This window comes from Plectropomus leopardus, chromosome 2, assembly GCF_026936395.1.
Source record: "Plectropomus leopardus strain MGB_pleo_1.0 chromosome 2, ASM2693639v1, whole genome shotgun sequence".
Classification (NCBI taxonomy): domain Eukaryota; kingdom Metazoa; phylum Chordata; class Actinopteri; order Perciformes; family Serranidae; genus Plectropomus; species Plectropomus leopardus.
The window spans coordinates 15,510,054-15,525,759 of NC_142177.1; the positions used below are offsets into that span (position 1 = coordinate 15,510,054).

Consider the following 15,706-nt stretch of genomic DNA (forward strand, 5'->3'; position numbering starts at 1 on the left):
TGCCTCTCACTCACTAACAGGTAAAGTATATGCCATGTCAAGCTCTGAAAGCTGCATTAAGCAACAGTGTTTTGGGATCTGCGGTATATAAGCAAATCGTGTACATTACCCCCTCTGGCAGTGAGATTAATAACGTAAACTGTCGGCATTCGCTTGTGACCTAAGGCTGCAGGTGAGCTTTTGTTTTAATTCATCCGTTATAGACCATTAATTAACTTCAGCTATTCTATCTCTAATTCAACTTCCCTGTGGGTATTACGCATGTACTTACAACATGTGGCATGCATTAACAATTGTCAGAGTCAGGGAATTTTCTTATTTAAGGGACAGTTCACCCCGAATCAAAAATACACATTTTTCGTCTTAACCTGTAGTGCTATTTGTCAATCTTGATTGTTTTGGTGTGAGCACCAATCTGAAAACTTTGTGTCACCTCAGACTGTGAGTTCATAAATACAGGGTTGTGGTGTAAACCCAATGGGTTTTATTGCTTTTATTTCTTCACTCAAAGGGCACACATCTATAACAGAAAGCTCAGATAAATCCATCAACTTTTGCTTCAAAGCTATGGATTTCTTTTGCAGTGATTGTGTGCACAGCGTGGTGGAGCAGACCCTGTGGTCTCGTCTTATAGTTGGATAGTGTATTCAGTCAATTCTCTGGAGGGAGAAAAGACCATATAGGGGAAGGAAAGATATAGAGGGGGTTACAGAGTGCTGACAGACAGGCCATAGAGGATACGACAGAGGACCACTGAACAAGATGAATCGCCTCTTATATGAGAGTTGGAAACAAACACATGATGGGGCAACCAGACTTGCTACTGTGAGAGGTTCGCAGGCATTTAGAGATACTAGGGGTGAGATGTGAACACATCCCAACAAGAGAGGCATCTCCTTTTTTGCAGCCATGAGCAAAATATTCAGAGGTGACATGAGGAGACTGAACTACAGCCAAGGTAAAACTTAATGATGTGTAACAGCCAGTATTAGGTCAAGATTTAATTCGAAGTGGAAAAGAAAATTAGGAAAAAGTAAAGGCTGATGGGTCATGACTTTGTGAGAGGGAAATTGTTTCTGAACACCTGGATTTATTTGTGTGGATGTGTGTTCTTGTGTTTGGTGGCTCTAATCATCTTAGTGATTGGTTAATGTCTTTAACTGTATCTTATCTTTATGAAACAACTGAAGTGCAATTGCTAACAGGCTTGGGCAGTGTGTATGATTTCATACCTTCATACCCTCCCTAAATTTCCACGGGATATACGAAATATACCGGTTTAAGGGTGTGGTGCTAAACCCCCCTCACACACACACACACCTCTCCCACCCGACAGCGAGTGTGCTATGTACTTTCAGCTTTTCAGCGTAATAAATACACAATAGAAACCCCCTAAACCTTACAAAAAGTAGTATTCCCACATCTATTCCACACCAGAAAAATACAACTGTACACCTTTTGAATTAAAGTTTCTCACGATCACTAAGAGTGACAAGGCTTAATTTCTTTGTTAGCTCATCATACAACACACTTTAGTCAAACTCAAAGGAAACAAAATAATACTCACCCAAACCATCTTGGTTACTCTTGCTAGAAATCTAAATTAGTTTGCAAGTCCACTTTTCCAACAATCAGTAGCTCCGGTTTGGTCGAAAGAATTGGTTATTTCTGGCTGCAGGCAGTTTACTCTCCTGTATCTTATCCCTCCACCACTAGGTGTTAGAATTATTTTCAGCCCAGCTGCCTGTTCCATCAGTGGACACCAGAGACTGAGCTCAGGTGGTGCGTGCTGTGCACAACATACAGTGAGTGTGATAGAAAGAGGAACGCCTGTATATGTAACAGTATTGAAAAACATACTTTCTGGATTTCTAAATACCCTGGTATACCGTAATACGGTGATACCGCCCAAGCCTATCTGCTAATATTTAAATATTTCTATCTTGCCATGCTGTATATGGTTTGAATAATCTGCCAACTTGAGATTCATGAGTGAAAACATCAAGCACCCATTTTAATTACAAAATTAACATTTTGCATAAAACATAAGTCATGAATGTGGAGAAGTCCTGTAATTCTCAGTCGTCCCTGGTATGATTGCTTCAAATAGGGCCCCCTGTGGAGCAGATTGTAGTCGTTTCTTGCCTGTACTTCCCAAAGATGATGTCTCCTGTCAGACTGATTCATGTAATATTCCTCTTGTGTGCACAGACCCCTGAGAGGTGTTTACGAAAAATCAGGAAACAGTGTTTTCCTCACACACTCTTTATGACTGTGACATTGATCTTCTGCCAGAAGCCTGTCCTCCACTGGGAAGGATTTACTCTCCTTGGGGTCCTGAAGCATTCGCTGTGGAAAAGTACACTTGAGATGTTGTCAATTCTCCATCCATCCCTTGCCCTGCTTCACCAGCTGGAGCAGGTTTCCTTTTGTTGGGAAGAAAGGCTGAGGGCTCTGCTCTTGTGTTAACTATCAGTTTACGCGGTCACAGTCAAGAACTGTAATCCTCTTATCTTGTTCAGCTGTTGAACATATTAATATTTCCCATATATTCATATTAAGGTGGTCGGGGCTTCTAATCAGGATGCCTCCTGGGCGCCTCTTGGTCAAGGATTTACGGGCATATCCAACTGGTAGGAGGCCTCGGGCTGAGCCAGAACATGCTAAACGGACCATATCTCATCTGGCCTGGGAATGCCTGGAGGAGGTGGAAAGTGTAGCTGGGGAAAGGGACATGTGGAGTACGCTGGTCAGCCTGCCACCCCCACACAACCCAGCTTTGGAAAAACAGAAGAAAATAGATGGATAGGTTTCACCAGACTATAATTACACTTAACACACATCCAATAATTTTACCAATATATTAAATACATTTATAAACCTCTCTAAATCCTTGTGTCAACCAAAGTGTTTTTTTTACCAGCTGAAAATACCAGGTGCTCCAGGTGAAGCATCCAGCTTGGAGTGCTCGAAAACACTTTTGATGCAAAGCGTTTTTTTCAGCTAACGGGCTTTGGTTGCATCTGGTTGCTATGATACGGAATACTCTTGGAAGTAAAGATGTTGGCATAAGATAGAGCCCTTGCTCTGGATGATGGGGAAGGCTGAAGCACGTAGAGAGAGCACACAGATCTGCTGGTCTACGTGGGTTCATGAGAGGCAAAACATATTCATCCATACATACAGTAAATTGACACAGTACTTCTCCATTGTTGTTGTTCAGCACTTGTAGCAAACCTGTGACGGTTGATCTTTTTGTGTTTGTCTGTGATTGGGCAGCATTTTACTCAAAGTTGAACATTTTTGAACTTTCCTCAAAAAAAAGCCGTGCAGTGCTCCATGCAGAGTAGAGGCTCAGTGTTTGCAGCGTGGCATAAATACACAGTGCTACCATTGCAAAGAATAAAAAAAAAAGATTTTGGCTTCAGGAAAGTGGATATGGCCCCTAAAAAAATAAGTATTCTGAGACCTGAGTTGATGCTGTAATTTGTTCTGGCCGCTCTGAGGACTTGGCAGATCTGCAGTGCCGTGGTGATATCTTACTACATCAAACACAAATATGTCCTGCAACATCTAAGTACTACATTTCAAATAAAACTGTGTCTTTCTCCAATGAAAGGCATAGGAATCGAGAGGACCTTGATCAAAAAAGTGGACACAGGAAAGTCTGCTCATTCCTGTCCAAACACGTGTTGGTATATTTGAATTGATGCAGCTGAATTGATGTTTTTTAATCTGTCATTTGTCAGTCTCATAAATGTAACTGATTATAATCAGTTTAATTAAATTTCTATTGTGTAGTTGTAGTTGTAAATTATTTTAGAGGATTTTACAGATAATATGGTTGCATTTACTATAAACACTGATGCTGTATAAAGTGACTTTCTCCAAAGCAAAACCCTTTATTTATCCACACGTCTATGCATAGCTCCAGATTCCTGCAGCTTTGCAATACCTATACATCTATATTTGTGTGAAGATGATTTATCACTCTGTTTACAAAGTGTGCCAGTTCAGTAGAAGCTGATCTGCTGTATTGACATTATGAAATGGTGTGCAGTGAGAGCAGCGACACTCCAATATTTTGCTATCAAACCTGGCCTGTCAACACAACTTTGTAGATTTTATGTTCCCCACTCTTATCATTGTCAGCATGTAACAGTTCAGATCATGTTCTGCTTATCACACTTTGTCACATCAAAATGAAAAGTGGTTATTCTCCATGGCTGTACTGTCATCGCTGCAGGTGGTCGGTGAATTAAAATCACATCATCAGCATATTTTTTTTTTCAGTCTACACCTCCCCTTAAATTGTACTGTATGACTCATCATATAGCTCACTTTTACACCTGCCATTCCTCTTTAGTCCATCTGTGCATTGCTCAAGATTTTCCTCTCTGAAAAATTGTCTTCATTTGAAAATTTACAGAGGAAGAAAATCAGGAAAGACTTAATTTAAGAGTGAAATAACTCTATTAGAAATATGAGGAATCTTGCCAATAAAATACCATCACAACATCATCAGATGTCATTTTTTAGAAGGCAGAGATTCCATGAGTACAGAATTGTCCCCCGATGGAGTCTAGATAAAGGAGACGGTGAAGAGATAAGAATCTGGATGAATGTGATGTAAAGCCGTTCTCTGGTGATGGAAGAACCGTGAGCACTGGAGGTGAATGGTTGTTACATCAATTTTGCTCCGAGATGACAGCTGGCAGGGACGGTTTGATAGCAATGGTATGAGGACTCTGAGAGATTATGTCCAAATCTGGTCTGGCTGGTTGAGCGAGAATGAGAGGCATAAAAAATTTCCTAAATGAACTTCAGATAAACTTCATTTTGCATCTCTAAACTCCCTCATAGTGCTCAGATGCATAGCAAGTTAAATACTAGTGCCGTACAATATATTATTTAATTGTGTAAGCACCCTTGGGTATCATGAAAGGCGCCATATAAATCTAAGATGTTATTATTATTATCAGTAGTAGTACACTGTGCTATAAGGAACAGTGTGTGAGATTTGGATGATTTAGTGGCATCTAGCAGTGAGGATTGCAGATTAGAACCAACTGACGCTTCTCCCAGTCAGATTAGTAAATAGCAAATTAGTGTTTTCGCTAATATTGTTTGGTATGTTGGAGATGGACTGCTAGCACTGCTTCTGTTAATGTGTGCTTACATTTTTTCTCTGATAACTTAAGATTTGGACGCTCAGGAGCTTTTTAGTGAGAGCCAAATTATCCACATAGGTCTCTTCCTCTCCAAAACAAACAAACGCGGTAATGTGAACCAGTGGAAACACTGAATAAAGCAGTTTCAAGTTGAACAAAAGCAATGTTTTTCCAATGCTCCTGTCATAGGGTTGCTAACTACACTGGCCAACATGAAAGTGTGAAAATGAAAAGGGCCCTATCTGAAAGCCAGTGTTTGGTTTATCTATTTTGGGCTACTGTTGACACATGTTTCTGTCTTTTTTCAGGTGATAATAGACGAAGAAAACATTATTATAGTATATTCCATTTCTGTCAGTAAAGCCCCTAAATACCTCACACTGGACCTTTAAGCCATGTCTGATCCTGATATGTCTTAACATTCAATTGATCCTTTGCTTGTCAATATTAATAATTATTTTTGTATGTAAGTATGTGAAGCTTTTAATTCAAAATCCAATAATCTTATGAATGGTGCTGCAGGTTTATGGCAAATCTTGCATAGTTGTCTGCATGCACGCACTCAACTGTGTCACTCTGCTCACACTGCTGCAGCGATACTCGGATGTTTCATGTGTTTTGTTGGGGGGCAGTATTCTGCTGGTGTGACACTATATCTTATTATATAATTAATCTCTATTTATAGAGTGTGTGATGTTGGATAATATCACAAGCATACATCTGTGAACAGTGGAGCGCAAACCACGTGTCACTGCAAGGGCACACGTAGTGCTACGAGAAAATCCTTTCTGCTTGAGACAAACAAATATTGACTATTTTTTTGCTGTTGGAAAATTATCCCCAAAACATTGAATTTAATCAATAATATTTCTGTATAGTTTAGGGTATTAAAAATATGGTTTACAATCCAAACATTCTCTGAGCCATGAAATAGGATCCCTGCTCACTCATAAACTATACAGATGAGCCAGTTAAAATCCTGTCAAAACCAATTGCGAGTGGAAAAAACAGTAACCTCTGGTGCGGCTTTCTCATCTGTGACTCTCCGCCTGAGGCACAACAGATCCAGGCGCTGGCACCGATGGAGTGTTGACGACCACCTGAAAATGTGATATCTCAGGAGGTCATACTGAAACAGATTGCAGTGCACAAACTCCTGTCAAAAATCCAAACCAAAAAGAATCAGGGATTCACTTGTGTCAGATTAAATTTGTACTATGTTATTTGGAGCTGCTGTTGTGATTTGCATTTACATCTAATGGGCTTTTAAATGATCAACCATCTGTTTACTAAATATTCACCAGTAAAATTATCCTTTAATCCAGTTCAGGTCCTCAATACCTACAAAATTAAATTATCCACTTACATCGCATCAGATGGTGAAATGCTTATAAGTATTGATTTAATGGCCAAATGAAAACCTTAGAGGTTCTGATTATCAAAGAGGCTACCAACATTGCTTTCCTCCCTTTCTGATGACATGGATGTCAGAACTTTGTACCAGCAAAGCACCACTTGTATTTTGAGTCAACATGGACTTAATCAGCCCAGTCACTGGACAAAATTGTTGGCATTGTACATTTCTGCAAATTACAAATGGTTACAATTGTGTTTCAAATGTATCATTTCAGTGATTTTAAAATGACGTGGTATATCTGCTGACTTGTCTCAGGAGGTGGAGGGTGGATGGCGTATCAACTACGTAACCAAGACCAACACAGGCCTCTAATAGTGTTTACAGCTGATTTTTTTTGACCAAACATTGATGTTTCATTCTGACCCTTTGCTGTTTTCCAGCAACTTTTTAGGCATCAAACATGGATGTTCTGAGGCATCCTGTCGCTGTGCAGATTTTTAGGCCCCAAACGTGAATGTTTTTGTTACAGCCTGTGCTGTTTTTCCAGTGGTGTTTTATGTACCAAACCTATTGCTATTTTTTCCAGAAGGGGTAGTGCTACATATTATTATTATTATTATTATTATTATTATTATTATTATTATTATTATTATTATTATTATTATTATTATTATTATTATAACCAGGAAATAGTTGCTTTTGAAGCTGGCATTGTGTCATTCAAACTTGATATTTCAAGCAAAATATGATCTTCCCTCACCATAGCAAAGTATTGTTGTGCTTAAACCTAGCAGCCTTTTTTTGTGACTGGATTGAATTAAATACATTATTTCGGATTAAGTGAATTGATGCATACATTTCATAACTGCTCTGTGTTGTACATACAGCATGAACATATTCTAATAAAAATTGATATATTCCCCAGCAGCAAAAAACAAACTTTCGAGCACATAAAAAATTCTCTTTTAATATAAACACGCCATAAAGTAGAAACACAACATAATTCATAGATCTTTTGATAAATGGCTCTTAGAGCAAGTGGTCACATATGTAGGCAAATCTCCAGGAGGCCTTTTTATTCCTTTAAAAGAGTGTTGGATTATCTGTTTAACAGGGAGTGTTGTAACAAAACAGGCTATTCATTTAATTAGCCATTTACTCTCTGTGTGACTGTTCATCAGTGAGCTGCTGAAGGCAAACCTGCGTTTCATCCCACATTATTCAACACATGCTGTCTCCTCTGAGGCCCTCTATGAACATATGCTGACCAAATAGCATACATGGCCTTATTAGTGCGTAGTCCCTGGGCTCGCCCCAGCACATTTCGCTCTACATGGAACATGCTGCGGCAACAATTGCACTAAGTTTTAAGGCTGGAAATACCCAACAAAACTGAAAAGAAACAACAGTACAGATCAGAATTCTGTTATATATGTTAAATACAGTGTGCAGTTACTATAGATTCTTAATGCTAGCAGAGAGCATTTCTCAAACATCAGTTTATTTTCACATGACCTTTTTCCCTTCTCTCTCCCTCATGCACACAGGCTTCACATATTATTAGGTCCACAAGTCCCTGGAAAACACTATTTTGCACTGAGCGGATTATCTCGGAAAAGATCTAAACAGCACGCACACACACACACGCACGCACGCACGCACACACACACACACACACACACACACACACAAAATGCCCATGTTGGCGAACTGCCACACCCTCCCTGCATCATGTGTGAGGCGGATTTGTCCTCTTCTGGCAGAGCTGAGATCAGGGATGTTGTGGCTGCAACAAGAGAGAAAATCTCTTCCTAATGCTGTTGCTTGCTTGCCCTGCTCCTGTCATCATGTATATTTGCATGTGAATTGATTAAAGTTGCTTTTCCTTTTTTAACGGGATTCCTAACAGTTGAGAGGAGCAGGACGTACCTACTAACATCTGACACATAGTGCGCACTATTTGTAACATGATTATTAGAGTAGTACTGTGGCAATAACGACTTCAGCTGGCAGTAAACAACATTAAAAATCTCAGTACACACAGTACATAGCTCCCATAGGTGTAATTAAATAGCACATACACAAGTATGTAAGTATGTATGCAAAGTCTCAGGGGGTCCCCAGAAAAATGAGGAGTAGTTTATTTTAGTCCATTTATTTATTTATTCATTTTTATTTTATTCAGTATAGTAGTGAACTAGATGTGAGTACGTTTTATAAGAGTGACTATTGTGGTCATATGACCCACTTCTTCAACAGTTATCTCCTCAGTTGTAGTTAATAACTATAAAATTCTGGTCTTAAACATATCAAATAACCGAACTATTTTCAGATGGAGGTCTCTTACGTAAATCATTATCACATGGGATCTGTTACTTAATGTGTATCAGTTTATGGGTCCTTGACATGATGAAGGTTGAGAACTAATGCACATGTGATCAGTATGTGATGGGATTAGGCAGACCACAGGTGGAGGTGGACTGCTTGTCATCTTTGTGGGTAGAATTAGAGCTGCTTTGAATCGTTTCGTCATTAAAATCTGAGAAAATGGTGAAACATGTCCTGTGTAATTTCCCAGAGCCCAAGGTGATGTCTACAAATAGTCTGTTTTAGCAGAACTTAAGTTTTTCAGTTCATCATCATGTATGACAAAGAAAGGTATTCAATTCTAACATTTAAGAAGAGTCCAACTAGAAAAATATTTGGCTTTGTTGTTTAAAAAATAAAGACTGAAACGATTAGTTGATAATCAAAATAGTTATACAAATACAATTATTACAATTAACTTATTGATTTATAGACTTATTGTTGCAGCTATAGGCAGAACGGAGATAATAAGACAGTTTATTAATACCATAATGCAAAGGCTAGTGGATCTGACGTTGTTATCCAAATAGTGTCTTCAAATACAGACCTCATGTTAATATTAGTTGTAAATAACACCTTAGTTTTGGTGTAGAAAACTAAGCATGTCACAACAACAAAGTATACGCCATGTTTCCACATTTATACTCCAATGTGGTAGTACTGCACTCTCAGGGGGCACCATCACTTGTTCATAGTGACCATCATATTCTAATAATCAGAGTTTATTGTTGCAAGCAGTTAGCTTTTTTGTTTTTTTGACTGACCCTTCTTCCACAAACTGAGTGAACTGCAAGGTTTTGAGTATTGCCATCGGAGCCAACCTTGGGGGCTCCACTGCTGGACTAACATGAACTTTAGCTGCTTTGCTAAAGCTATCAAAGACACTGCACTGCTTCATTTTTATGGAAAGCTGCACTAGCAGCTACACTTTGTCACAAATTGCTTTTATCTACCCCTTCATGACTTTTAGAAAAGTGAGCCCACACTCTCAACCGCTTGGTCTTGTCTGACGTTCCCCTTACTACCATTATTACGAGCAGAGCAGCTAACAGCAGCACAACAATAAACATCATACCTCTGATGCCAGCAGCTTCATCATCACAAGGGGCAGGTTGCCAGCTATGTTATAATCAGGTTTGAATGAATAATTGTTACACAATTTATGCCATAAATACTGATAGCAGCATCATTTGTCATGGAGCTTATCGATACTTAAGTACAGATCCAATCACGTACCGGTACCAGTTTATACCGGTTGTATGCAGCCCAATTCTGTAACTACAAATTATGTTTTTGTGAATTCTTTAGGATGGTAAAAGACGTGTACAGTACATAATGCCACAGAACCATGTGTCAAGTAATTTACATCATTAACAATAAAGCGGATGTGGTCAAACAGGCTCCACCGGGACAACTTATCTCACTTCAGCAGGGAACACTATGTGAGAAAATGTGAGATATGCGGCCACATGGCTAGCCGGTGTCTCTGCTTAGATACTGTAGACCATTTCACAGTGTGCCTCACACCACAATGAACACTATCTACACCCACATACCAATATTCAGTTCAGCTGCAGTTTATTTAAAAAGGGCCCGATAACACATAATCCAGATAAGAAATAACTTAGTGTGTCTGGACTGTGAATATTAATGTTCACCTTGTTTGTGTCTCTCTTCCATCACTTTATCTTGTTTTCTGTGCATTCTCTAAAATATAACTGTTAACATGTAAATTTAAACTTTGAAATGTTGTAAGTCACATTTCAAGCAAAAACTTCATAACACTGACCCACTGCAAAAAAAAACAAAACTGTTCACTCACCCACCACAAGTCACTAGCAGCCCAAACCTCTCTTCCACTTCTATTTCCCCCTACAACTTGAACAGCTTGCTGTTGCATAATATCTGCAGCCTGCCTGAAGGGTTATTCTCTGATGAAATATGGCTGAAAATGTCACCGTTCATTACATTTTCAACAGTGGTATTCCTCTAGCATCCATAATAGAGGGGCAGAGAAATTTGTAAATCCTGTCTAGATGAGTCTTGCGTGAAACTTGCATGACTACGTGCCTCTACAGGGATGCATGACTGTGTTGCTACTATATAAATGTTCGTTTTCTTATTTTCTCACTTGAGACTGGCTCCAGAGGCCAGTCAATGCCCTTATACCCCTTTTCAACTAAAATGAGCGTGTGTATGTGGATTTTTCTAAATATGGGAAAACCTGCTAAAAATAGTCAGTAGACTCCTGAGCTGTGTACGCAGCTCTGCAGCAATCAAGTATGCCTTTCTGTGTGTGTGTGTGTGTGTGTAGGTTTTTTCTTTTGATTTGTTTTGTTTTTTCAAATACCAGAGGTGTTTTGGGGCGACCTCTAGTCCGGCCTGTGGCCCTTTGCTGTGCGTCAATCCCCCTTCTCTCTCCCACTTTTCCTGTCAATCTCAGACTGTCAATAAAGGGAAAATGCAACAAAAAATAATCTTTAAAAAAAAAAAAAAAAAAAAGAAATACCAGAGCTGTGGATTGGTGGTTCAGTCTAAGTACCAACCCAAAGAGTTGGGGTTTGGGAATGAGACTTAATCAACTATTTTTCTCTAGACATACTTCACCTTCAAGAAGATGTCAAGTCCAGTATTCTAAATTTAAAAATAATGAGTATGCTTTTTCATACTCATACAGAAAAGAATTGAACCACTAATGAAGCAGCATTCAGTCCATCCATGGGCTTCTGCTAATGCTCTTGTTATCTTAGTTTGCCAGAAAATTATTTATTTATTTAATATCTGAAATGGATTAACAGCAAAGAGAGTAAATTGAGCAGTCAGAATTTCCTCTGAAAAAGTTTTTTTTTTCATGGACAATGTTAGCTGATAGAGGATATAAATCATTCTTGAGGTAGGAAGCTCTTCTAATTGAATCATTAGTACAAACTATGTGTGTTGGGGGGAAAAAGTCTGATTCATGGAAAATTATCATTGACGTAAGAGACACTCAATCATTCAGCTTCAGCTCTCCCAGATTTACCTATAGAGTGTGCAAATATAAAAAAAAAAAAATAAAAAAAAAAAACTTTAAAAGGTCTAAAAATTTCCCTTCACCTGCTTCCAAATTATTACTGGTGCTTTGAGACCCCACTGTGAGATACAAAGGATACAAACTTTGAAAAAGTACATCATTAAAAGTTGGATTCCTCTGCAGTGATGGTGCTCTTTTATTTCGTTTTATGACGTGTTCAACACATTCAGCAGTTTGTATCGGTCATTGTGAATACAGGATTATTTAAACACTGCAGAAGCAGCCTTAGCTGCAGCAACATTTTTCTTTTAAGCTTACTCCTGAATTGAGACTATAGCGTTTCTCTCCACTGAGTTTGCAAACATCTGTCAGGACGAATTACTACCTTTTACAATTGAACTCAGTGGGCCAAATTTTTCGATTTCAGTCTCCTAGTTTGACGTCATCGCTCTCCAAAACATCCAAATGTCAACATCTGCTCTCGGAGGTTTGGAAACGTTGGTTGCACATTGCACTGGAGGAGAGGCTGGAGGAAGGTCTGGCGTCAACAAGGAGGGCACCATTTTAAAATGTTTAAACTGCAGTTGTGGTATATTAGGTCTTATCAAAACACAGTATCACAACCCATGGCTTTATTTACAGACTGAATTGTGAAATTATGAATTACAAATTACCATTTTTATTTTGTGCTCCGAAATTATCAGCAGTAGTGAGTCTTTTTTAAGTGCTGTTTTTGTGTGTTGAGTTTCTGGACTGAAGTAACCTACAGATGTATTCTATCAATCAAAGTCAAGTTTGAAAAATGCTTTTTTTTTTTTTCATTTTACAAGTCAAACTGTGGATTGCAATACAGTCACGTTAATTGCTAATTCTATCTTTGTAGTGGCCTGGAAGCAGTAATATACATTTTTTCTTAGTTTCTGATAAACAGGATTACGTTTTGTGGGAACTGAATAGGAGGATGGTGAAAGGCGTTATACTGTCAGACATGCAATAATAACCGTACAATTTGTCTGTTCGCAGCTAATCTCGCGAACTACTGGACCCATCAGCTTAATATTTGTTGTGCACAATTATCACTGTATGGTCAAGGACCTCTAGTGGTTATGATGATGTACAACATTTGAAAAGCCTATTCTACGGATGGCTCTTTTTTTTCTTTTTCTTCCTGTTCCATCATTGACTGCTGACCTCTCAATTTTCTTAATAGTAAGGTCTGCAAGTAATGCTAAACTGCTTCAGATTGGGACTTTTGAAAATCGGCTCTGCTAAAAACAAATCTTATTTAGTCTGTTTCAGGCCACATTTTGGCCTTTGCCATGGCTCAAAAATTGACATCCATAGAAAGGTTTGGTCTAATTTTGAACTAGAGCAGCTGCAGATTAATTATACTAGATATGCCATGAGACTCCAAAATTAGGCACACTACAAGACAGTGAAAGACCAAGACCATGTTTTTCTGTCTTGGTCTTGACTGTAAGGGAGCAGGGAGGAACAGTTTAGTCCTGTTTGGGATGTTAAGGATGCTCGATTGCAATACCATTACATTATTCTATGCAACACAGGATTGTCTGTTACTGTTTGTAAACACACTCGCCAGCAAAGTGAAGATAAGTCAGTCTGAGGTTCACTTTTGTTTGCCACACAGAAAATGAGAAGAAAAAAAAGAAAATACAGACAGAGGGCAGAGTCTCTGCAGATAAATATGCTGCAACACATTTGAAGTGGGTCGTGGTTGATGATTTGGAGGTTTTACTCCTGTTTGAGTCTATACATTGTTAGGAAAATCCTGCCTAGTATGTCTGTAAAAAAACCTATACAAACACACTATATTAATTCCACCTCTCATACACGCTCGACACACAGCCTGCCCTGCAATCCCTGTTTCCCACCAACAGATCTGAGATCTGCAGTCCACTGTTTGAACTTTGTGTAATCACTGTATGTTTTCTGAAGACACCCTGCAACCCTGCAATAGCAATATTCCTCCACTTAATGTGGTGCATGAGCATATAATAATGCTCAGAGCGAAGCTGTTTGTTCATGTTATTTGCTGTACCTAATGGTCTTCTCCCTTCTCTGTCAGGTGGCATCCCGTTTATCCTGACCGGTGAACTGTTTGAACAGTCCTACCGACCTGCCGCCTTCATGATCGCTGGCACAGTAAACTGGCTGTCCAACTTTGCTGTGGGCCTCCTGTTTCCATTCATTCAAGTGAGTTACCTTATCTAAAAATGCGGGTGTGTACACAATGTGTCAGGACTTCAGTTCAGGTTTTGGAGCTCAGTAAGTTGCTTTGAGTTTACATACACAGGAATAGACAAACAGTCAGACAAGGACAACAAAGCTAAACAAAGGTAAACATATTGGTCATATTGTCAATAAAGCCAAGTGACACATTTCCTAAAATAAAGCCCTGCGCGCACACAAAGACATCATCTGATTGCCTGCTAAACCAACACCAACTATGTTTGTCACTTCAGCCTCTTGCAGTCCATTATAGCTATCAGCCCCCTCATTAATCGCTGCAGTTGCTGCCTGTCACACCATGCTGTTGAGCAGTTGTTGCTGCCTGCTCTCCACCAGCACCTCCACCTCCTTCGTGGACGCTCATTAGTCACCATACTTGTTACTCAATGTTTCTTTAGTCCTGTCACATAATATTATGTATTTTTTGATTTTCTATCCTAATTATACACCTACTGAGCTCTAATGGTTGTTCTGGGGAGGGTCAAGGATACCTGCTGATTTACAAGCTTTTCACAATAATGGTATTAATTTAATGACAGAAGTTGCCCTGGATGTGACTTTAGACATCGTTAATGTCCCCGAAGAGATCATTTGTGGTGCAGCACAGTAAATGCAAACATAATGCAGAAACAGTTAAAACACAAAAAAAGACAACAACAACCATGATCTGTTAATAAGAAAGAGGTATTTAGCACATACCTACGTATGGCATCCCCCCTTTATTAGTTACATTAATATGTATATTTATTTATAAAATAAACTGTTGGTGGCTAATAAGTTCACTATGAGCCAGTGTGATCACCACCTCGGCTAGCAGAGCAGTGAGGAACCGCTAAGCCCTAAAGGGTGTCCCACCAAGTATTTGCCTTTATTACAGAACCAGGATTTAGAGGCACAGTTTATATTTCCCTTGTTAGTGTAGCAATCTCTGAGATTTTCACCTCATAACTGTAAGATATTGGCAGTAAATTAAGTACACATTTTGTGCATTTTAGTCATCTCGAGGCCTTTTACTCAGCCTGTGAATTCAGTTTTAGTTTTAAAAAAATGTAGAAAATAACGCTGTTGATGTAAGTGCCATTTTTACTATTGCAAGAAGTCCTCCAACCCATATGACCACATAAGTCCTATGGCCATACATCTGAATATTGCTGCGTTTAGTTTACCTCAGATGTCGGAGGTCAGAGCTGGGAATGACATCACACCCTAGTTGATCAAATTAAAATACAAGTAAAAAAACTACAATGTTGTCAGCAATACTAGGTCAAGCATGATTAGCTATTGTTAGCACTGATCGCCGTATTTTGTGCATACAAGCACCACAGCAATATGTCCACAGATTGGATTGGACAGGGCTGTGTGTTAGACTGCTCAAGTGTGGCACAAATAAGACAGAAGCTTACACTACTATTGATGTGCGGAGCAGTCATATTGGATTTTTTGGTCAAGGTTGGTGATGTATCTCTGACTTTCCAGGTTGAAAATCAGACTTCAGGGGGACGTTGCAGTTGATATTTTCAACTGGAACTTTGGGAACATTCCGACTTC

At 39.0% G+C, this 15,706-nt stretch overlaps 1 protein-coding gene across 3 annotated transcripts in view; it reads left to right on the forward strand.

Moving 5' to 3' along the window:
* Positions 1-15,706, forward strand: part of slc2a9l2 (solute carrier family 2 member 9, like 2) — a 133,142-nt gene that overhangs the window by 97,988 nt on the left and 19,448 nt on the right. For all 3 annotated transcript variants that reach the window (XM_042495739.2, XM_088086366.1, XM_088086371.1), the window contains one exon: positions 13,995-14,122. In XM_042495739.2, the coding sequence (XP_042351673.2) occupies positions 13,995-14,122 (128 nt within the window). The remainder of the gene's footprint in view (positions 1-13,994; positions 14,123-15,706) is intronic.